The sequence below is a fragment of the Cryptomeria japonica genome, chromosome 1 (assembly GCF_030272615.1).
Source record: "Cryptomeria japonica chromosome 1, Sugi_1.0, whole genome shotgun sequence".
Taxonomy (NCBI): Eukaryota; Viridiplantae; Streptophyta; class Pinopsida; order Cupressales; family Cupressaceae; genus Cryptomeria; species Cryptomeria japonica.
Genome location: NC_081405.1, coordinates 686,280,138 through 686,288,556, shown reverse-complemented (window position 1 = coordinate 686,288,556; position 8,419 = coordinate 686,280,138). Strand labels below are relative to the sequence as shown.

Below are 8,419 nucleotides of genomic sequence, written 5' to 3'. Positions count from 1 at the left end.
GATTTATTCTAACAATCATGAAGAACAATAATTTATTTACAAACAAACCACTTGCTGCACAACCATATTGGTGGGAATCAGAGTTACATTCGTTTTGAAATCATTGACCAGTAGTTTTTTGTTCTGAAGATGGATCCATTCACTAGGATCCAAGAGGTCAACAAAATTGTGTTGGGATCTAAAGGTCAACAGAATCGGTTTGGGATCCAAAAAGTCTGACAGAAATGTGACATATTTGACTCAAAATCGACCACACAAGACTGTCAGTGTGGAAGATTAGAAGATTTACAGAGATCTTGGTTAAAATATATGCTGAATTTTTTATTAAAGTTCAAGCTAACCTTTTAATCATCAGCCTTGTTTTATTTAAAATTTTGGAAAGAAGTCACTTGGAAGTTTGAATATCCACCCAACAGGTTTTGAATAAGAAAAACTGTACATGACAGTACAACTGCATAAAAATTGAGGATTTACACAAATAATCAACCAAATAAAAGAAATGCATGTGCGAAAAACACACAACCAAATTCGAGCCCACCAATCCTTGCTCAAAAACAAGTATGAAATGTGAACATTTGAAATTCCCTTTACCTTCAATAGTAGGAACAAAAATCAGCTAGTTATAGCAAGCTCCAACAGGAAAATCAAATGCCAAAGCTGTACATCCATCAGCTGCTAGCTATAGACCTAACAGATAATTTCCTATAGAGTAGAAATTAGACAAGGATACAAGCATTCATCTTCGTAGAGCAGGGACTACACTAAAAAAAAGACGAATACTCACTGTTGAAAATGCGAGAGATTCAATGGAGATTATTATGTAGACAATGGTGAGAATCAGATGATAACAAGATTATTGTGACTGATACAAACTGCCGCTTGACTGACCATGGTACAAAAAGCTCTGCAAAAATGCATGAATCATGGGATCCCTTAATCAACCTACCGCCAATAAAGGATAAATCAGATACAAATAAAATCAGAAACTGGCTTTATACTAATGATCTTTACATGTGCCACTGATATAAGAAGAATAACAAACTGAGGAGTAGGGAGGGATTGGTTCCTGAAGTTCTGTACATGGCTCAGGTGACACTGAATCCGAGAATCCTTTAACATTAGTGCAGTTCCAGAAAGGTTGAGAAGTAACATTGAAAACAATATTGGATAGGCAGATATCTTTGAATTGAATCCGTTCGTTGCCTTCTAAAGAACCTGCAGTTGTAATATTGTCACCCACAATGCCTGTAAATGTAATCCTTTCTATGTCTGGTAAAGCAGATGGATCATATCCATTGTCAGGATGGTCACCATACAACCCTGTGAAGCAAATACCTACCCTCACACTCTTCATGGTGACATTCGTTATGTAGACATCCTTCACATAACCACCTCGACCCGGGGTTGTCTTAATTCTGAGGCCCCTTCTTGTGTTGAAGATGTAAAGATCTTGAACATGGATGCCTTTGATACCTCCTGACATTTCACTACCTAGAGCGATACCAGAACTTGTGTGCGATTCACCAATTATGCGCCGGATGATAATGTTTGAGCTAGGGCGTCCATAAGCGATGCCATATTCATCCCAACCACTTTTAATAGAAATTACATCATCACCACAGCTGATGTAACAGTCCTCAATGCAGACATCTGAGCATGAATCTGCATAAATGCCACATAATTAGAGAAAGAGGTTATGCAGAATTACCTCCAAATAATGCAGCAGTTGAAGAGTTCTATCTGTCATAGCTGACAAACCAACTTGCAAATGCTTTATGATCTGCCATCCTAACATAAGATTTTGAACGTTTTCCATTCTATGGTGAGAGATACATAAGTTAAATTCACGGTACAAGATGAGAAAGGCCTTTAGCGTATTGAACTTAAGCTAGGATGACACAATGAAGAGTTGAAGGAATCTCATTATATCAAGTATATGCAGTAACAAAGAGAAGGCTGTATGATTTTTTATGACACGCATGATTTGCCAACTTACATCCTCTGAGCTGATCAAGGAACTAGTAGCATAGAAATTAAACATATTTATAGTCCCCAGACAATGATAAATCACAAAAGAATCTCCCAAAGTTCAAGGATTTTTGTGATTTCATATATTCCAATTGACATAAAAGCTTAAATTGTAAGTATCAAACAAAACTACAGTGGAAAAAGACAAATAAAACAAAAATTATGGAGACTAGATTAGGATCTTGATAGCCTTTACACTTTGGGGTAATGATCTAGTTTCTGGTAGAATCTGTAACATTTGACAGGGCTCCTCTTTGTTTATACTTTATTCCCACAAGGTTTGTTGGTCCTATTTCAAACTACATCTAGTAATACATCATGTATGGTACTTGGTTGAAATTCACCAGATATGCATGGTTTAAAATTCCCAAACAAAGCTGTAAAAATGAAAAAAAAAAGGCTATTTCTATTAGCTTCCATTTTCACATGTTTAGGACTGCCTTTGGCTTCACCGATCCTGTTTGAATGCTATTTCTTTCTTTGGATTAGTTCCATTTTTAAGCTTTCAAATGCTAGATATAATCTGAACAGGCATAAATTGAATTTTAAGAAGCATCCGATAGAAGACATCCTTTGCAAAGATTGAAGGATCACAAAATTTCTAGAGGCGGAAACAAAAGAGAAATCATAGTTCAAAGATCTCTTCCTTCAAGAATTTAAATATTTGCTTCTGAGTTGTGTCTGATCTTGGGTTAAGATCTTAAGGGTTGATCAAATACCTGTAACCAAACACCGAACTATAGAAGGGAACATCTGAGCCAACTGCATTTGCAGATCAGTCAGATAAAAGAATTGTCTGTCTGATCTTGGGTTAAGATCCTAAAAGTTGCTCAAATACCTGTACCCAAACACCAAACTATAGAAGGGAACATCTAACCCAACTGCATTTGCATTTGCAATCTTGTGGATGGAATTGTGATCATGAAGAATGTACAGAGTCAGCAACATAAAAAACTAAACTCTTTTTCTATTTTTTGATAAAATGATCATGTAGCAATTAGTCACTTATGCCATCACAGAGAAATGTTATACCAAGACAAGATTTTGGAAAATTGTACGGTCTATAGCAGGAGACATACTAATTGGAGGTATGCTAGCTAGAATATGACAGAAATGAATATTTAAGATAGAATAACATATTTTGATACAGATTTCGATGAAGTTTAAAGGACAACATAAATCTAGAAAACTAAATGGTTTTCAAAGTGGTTGAGCTCAATTGGTTAAAGTGTTGGGTTCTCATTGTAGAAACCCAAGTTCAAATACTCAAAAGTGACATCTACTGTGGAATTCTAAGAAGTGAATCCTGGTTTTCCATTGTTGACTTCTAGCATGGATGTGATTTCTAAGGTGTTATTCTTAGTCTTCCATTGTTGGTTTCTAGTATGGTTGCTCAAAAGGAGCTAAGGATCAGTTAATTGTTAATGCTCAAAAGGAGCTATGTATTAGCTCGTGTTAGTGCTTGAAAGAAGCTAAGTCTTAGTCAAATGTTCGTATGAGTCATATTTGTATACTTTCCTCGATATTTTAAAAAATAATAAAAACGGTTTAGGTTTGGCCAGAAACAACATCGAACATCATAAGCAAGCGAGAAAAGATGACAGGGGTCACAAAATGGGAGCAACAATGGGATAAGAACAATATCCTGTTCAGTGAATTTAAAATATAATTTCCCCGCGTTTATCTAGGTTATTTATAATGAACAGATTAACTTACCTGGATCAATGCCATCTGTGTTGGGTGAATCGAGTGGAGCAAGGATTGTAAGATTCCTAATTCGCACATTGCTGTAAATCAAGACAGATGATATCAACTTGCATCACTCTTGAATAATCCCCTGTTGTACACAGCTAAATTTAAACAGATTCTCCTACATGAATGAAATCCTAAGATCTGACAGCATCCAGAATAGCAACTGGCATACAGCTATTTTAAGTTTCGAACCTGCAGTATACTGGATGGATGGTCCAAAATGGCGAATTCAAGAATGTCAAATTTGCAACAATAATGTCTGTCGAATCTATCAGCTCAACAAGGTGTGGGCGGGTGTAATCTAGAGTATGATTACGAAACCAATGCCACCAAATAGCTCCTTGACCATCAATAGTTCCATTGTCCCCTGAAAAGTGATGAAGGGCAAATATTAGTGTCAATTGAAACAAGGCACATATAAACTGATGGTCCAAAGTCTGAAGAACCTATTTTCTTATAAAAACAAACTAACGTACTCTAAATGTACAAGACAAAGTATAAGGCTTATGCAGTAGGGCAATATTTTTTCTCAGTAAAATTTTCGAGAGTTTGTTATACCAAAGGTTTTCCACACCTGTTATAACAACGTCTGTCAAGTTGGACCCATGAATTAGACTGCAGTGCCTTCCACCTGGTAACTCCCTGCCTCGACCATATGAAGGCAGGGGATCAATGACTGGCCAATCTTCAGAGTCCTGTAAGGGAACACTAAATTTTATAAATGAGACTGGAGTAACGGGGATCCATATAGTTTATCAATGATAATTGCATAATGAAGTCCATTTTTCTATATTATACCAATTACAGTGTCAAATTCAACGGTTTCTCTCCTAGATTTCATGCATAATACCTGTTAAGGTTTCACTCTCATCGTGTTCCTCTTTTTCTTTTTAGTTTTGAGTCTGACATTAATTTTTCCTTAGATAGCATGCACTTTCTTCCCTCTTTCCAATCCATATCAAAGGTAACTGGACACTCAGAGTATGAGTGAGGGTAGTACACGGCATGAGAGTATATTTAAGAGGATGGTAGCATTGTGAATAAAACCAGGTTTCCTAATTCTACATGCTAAATATTAGACCACGTCCCACTGCTGATTAACCTCATTAACTCAACATTAAGTGCCATTTGAAATCAGAGGCATAACATAGAAAGGATGCCATAATGAACTACCTGGGATCCAAGGATTACAGCCTTTGCATCCAAGTACAGTGTGAGGTGACTTGTCAAGTTAAAGCTTCCAGTCAACCATTTTCCTTCAGGCACAAAAAGTTGTGCCCCCCCTTTATCAGCAAATGTGTGAATGTAGAAGATGGCATTCTGAAAGGCATGAGTATTAACAGTAACTCCATCTCCTACCGCACCAAATTCGGTAATAGTCACACTATGAGGCCTTAATGGCATTGCTCTGGTCTCTTTGCATTCCCTCTGCTGTTGCTGCTGCAAGCGAGTATCAAAGGTATTATGCTCCCTGAAAGCTTCATGTCTTCCATGGAAAAATTCCAACCCAGCTTCAGCAATGCAGCTGTGGACCAGTAGCAAAAGTTGAAAGACCTGGATGGTATGACAATGCTTTGTTAGTTCCATATACAAAACAACAGATCAAACTCAATGCCTAAACAACTGCCAATCTATGATACAGCACACATATGAAGACTTGAGTTCAGTTCAAGGCAAATGCTTTGATTTTGAGATGGCCATGCTCAGGTGTCAAACACAAATAGACTTCTTAGGATGCCAGAGTTGAAAGCTTTGTTGTGGATAATTTCTCCAGTGGAGGATAAGCATCATAGCCAGAGGCAGGCGATCCCAATGACCCGAGAAAATGCAATGTTTCTTTTACATTTGGAATGTTAATAAGCCCACTCCATAATAAAGCATTTACCATTCCCAGATGGTTATGACATCGATTGCAGCTACACACATGATCACATTCATAGACGAAAACGTCTCAGAAACGAGCATTAAAGGGCAAGGACTCTGGATGGTTTGCAATAATCTACTGTATATACGCGTTTCTAAAATAGTCGTTACTTGATTGACTACACAACATATGTAAGAAAGAACAACACATATACTACGTAGTGGTGACCTACATCGAAGATGTTTTAGAATGGTAAAGCAAACGGAGATGAACATCAAAACAAACATAAGCGGTGCCTTCACGAAGTTAACTAATGTAATTCTTTTTGCAACTTGAACAAACGAGCCATATAGCACATCTGGGACTGATCATAACCAGACTTACAAATCTCTTCATATGCTGCGCCTGAGTATTGACCCTGAATTGAAACAGAAGAATATAGATCCAATCCTTAAAATTCCTGCAAGTTAGAGCAGATCAATGGCAAAGTCAAGACCCCCCAATAACAAAACTGAGAACACGGCGCTTTGGGTTGCCAGAGATGATCGGAATGTAGCTGAAAGGATCTGCAAGGAAAGAACCTAAGTGGGAATAATCAATCCCACGGAGAATGCAAGCTTAAAAATCAAACCCAGGCAGAATCCATAGGAAAACAACAAATTCGAGCAGAACTCAAGTGAGGATAAGCAGCCTTGAGCAGGACCCAGTGGATTCAAAGAATAACCAAAGCAGAATAAATCAAATTGGGACTTAACCCAAGTGATCACAAGCAATTTTAAGAAAAACCCAAATTACAGTGTGCCAAGAAGAGCAAGGGCCGGGAATGCCCAGAAGATAATAACCAACATGAAAGAGCACACAACTGAGAATAAGCAATTTTAAGGAGGACCCCGGTGACAGCGGTGCAGCCAAAGACTGTTTGTCAAGAAGCATGTGCTTGCACGGTAACTGTCGGAAATCAATTGCAGAAAGTGGAAGAAAATGGCTATGTACAAGTATCAAAGTATGACACTTAGCGAGGAATCCTATAGCTAATTTTATTTTTTTTCTTGACAAAGAATCCTATAGCTAATTTTAATATAGAGCTTAAAAAAAATCATATGTATATATATTACATATATAAACACAAAAATATTTGCTGCCGATTTTCGAAAGTGGTGCCAACCAAGCAGGTAACTGACGAATAAGAAATACACATTCTTGTGCATGCATCATTCAGGCAGGCCTTATGGGTAAGCCGCCATTAGAGCTTCCCATACCCCCACCTCTTGGAACTCCCGTACCAATCAATCAATCATCTAATTATCATATAAGCAGAATATTAGTTAAACAAAGAGCTTTATTTAATGAAATTGGTTCAGAGAAACAGCATTCATTTTTATTTTTATTTTGAGATCCAATGTGAAAAAGGAAGAATTGGGTCAAAGAGAGATTACAGCAGAGAATGCAGGGAAAAGCAGTGGAATAGCCTGGTTCCTCTCCATTGGATGCCATCTGGCATTCATAGTTTTCCCACTTAAACTTGTAGCTTGAAGTGAAGCCAATTAGTGAATGCCTAGTAATTGAACTCAGGTCTAAACCTGACAAACAAAAACAGTGTGCTTGCCTCTAGAAATGCTTTTTTACACACAAAAATCCCTGCCCTGACTGAGTTCCCAATTTTAGCAGAAGTGGGCAGTATTGATGTGGACCAAAGACTAGGGTCACATGAACTGGTCATAAGACTCTGCAAGTTGAAAGCAACGAAGGATCAGACATCACATTAATAACAAGTACCAAAAGTTTGAGAAGCCTTAATGAAATGATGACAACAAAACAAGAATGAGAGGAGCTTGCCCATTAACATGGTGAATTGCACTTAAAGTTTAAGTCATAAAGCCTCTTAATAATGCAAATCATTTCTTTTCAGAATTAATCCAATATATGAAGGAGAGTATAAGTGCAAAGTACAATACAGTGGAGGAGATGATTTATTTCTAATGGTGAAATTTGCATATTTATGTTAATTTCATTGATAAATGGTAATTTTTTATAATTAGATTGATTTTTTAATTCTGAGTTTTTTTATTATTTTTATCTATATATTTTTATATATTTAATTATTTTTTATTTATATTTATGTATGTTCTATATATTTGATATTTATTACATATATTTAATTATTCACATATTCATTCACTATCCCTAAATTCAATCTTACATGTTATAAGTCAATTTTACAATGTGTGATTGATTTTGCATTGTATAAAATTGATTCAAAACTTAAAAGTTGAAATTTTATTTTTTTGTTGATTGGAGATAACTTGTTATATATTTGTACAATTAGTTGTTATGCATTAGTGTTTAAAGGAATTCGATATACATGGTTTTCATATCCAAGTATTACCCATTACCAAACCCATATTGTAAGTTGTACATCATTTTCATATCCAAGTATTATCCATTGCTAGACCCATATTCTAAGAACTTTAAGGATAATCATTCTAGAGACATTTTTGTTTTGGAACACTAAAAAGAACTTAAATCTGCATGAAATCATTTTAGGATATCTAACAATTCCCCTAAAGTATTTCTCAATTCTTCTAGTCCTTAATAGTCAATAAGGAATAGAGATCATGGCAAAACAAGTCCCATCAATACAGTATCAACAAGGTCATTCTTGAAGGTTATAGATCATTTTTGTGGGTTAGGATATTGCCATAATTAGTGGGTCGATCCTATAGAAATCAAATTTGATTTGTAGATAATTCAAATACTATTGTATTCTTAAAGTGT

The 8,419-nt window shown here is 36.1% G+C and overlaps 1 protein-coding gene across 3 annotated transcripts; it reads right to left on the bottom strand.

Moving 5' to 3' along the window:
- Window positions 1–557: 557 nt before the first annotated feature.
- Window positions 558–7,460, bottom strand: LOC131072497 (probable polygalacturonase). Of its 3 annotated transcripts, XM_058008661.2 has the most exons (7): window positions 7,081–7,460; window positions 6,810–6,942; window positions 4,954–5,334; window positions 4,355–4,475; window positions 3,973–4,147; window positions 3,745–3,815; window positions 558–1,662 (listed from the first exon to the last, which is right to left on the bottom strand). In XM_058008661.2, the coding sequence occupies exons 2-7, from the start codon at window positions 6,840–6,842 to the stop codon at window positions 998–1,000; spliced, it is 1,446 nt and encodes a 481-aa protein (XP_057864644.1). In that variant the 5' UTR covers window positions 6,843–6,942; window positions 7,081–7,460; the 3' UTR covers window positions 558–997. The 3 variants fall into 3 exon arrangements, with proteins under 3 accessions (XP_057864644.1, XP_057864643.1, XP_057864645.1); XM_058008660.2 differs by lacking the exon at window positions 6,810–6,942; XM_058008662.2 differs by lacking the exons at window positions 6,810–6,942; window positions 7,081–7,460 and adding an exon at window positions 6,029–6,795.
- Window positions 7,461–8,419: the final 959 nt, after the last annotated feature.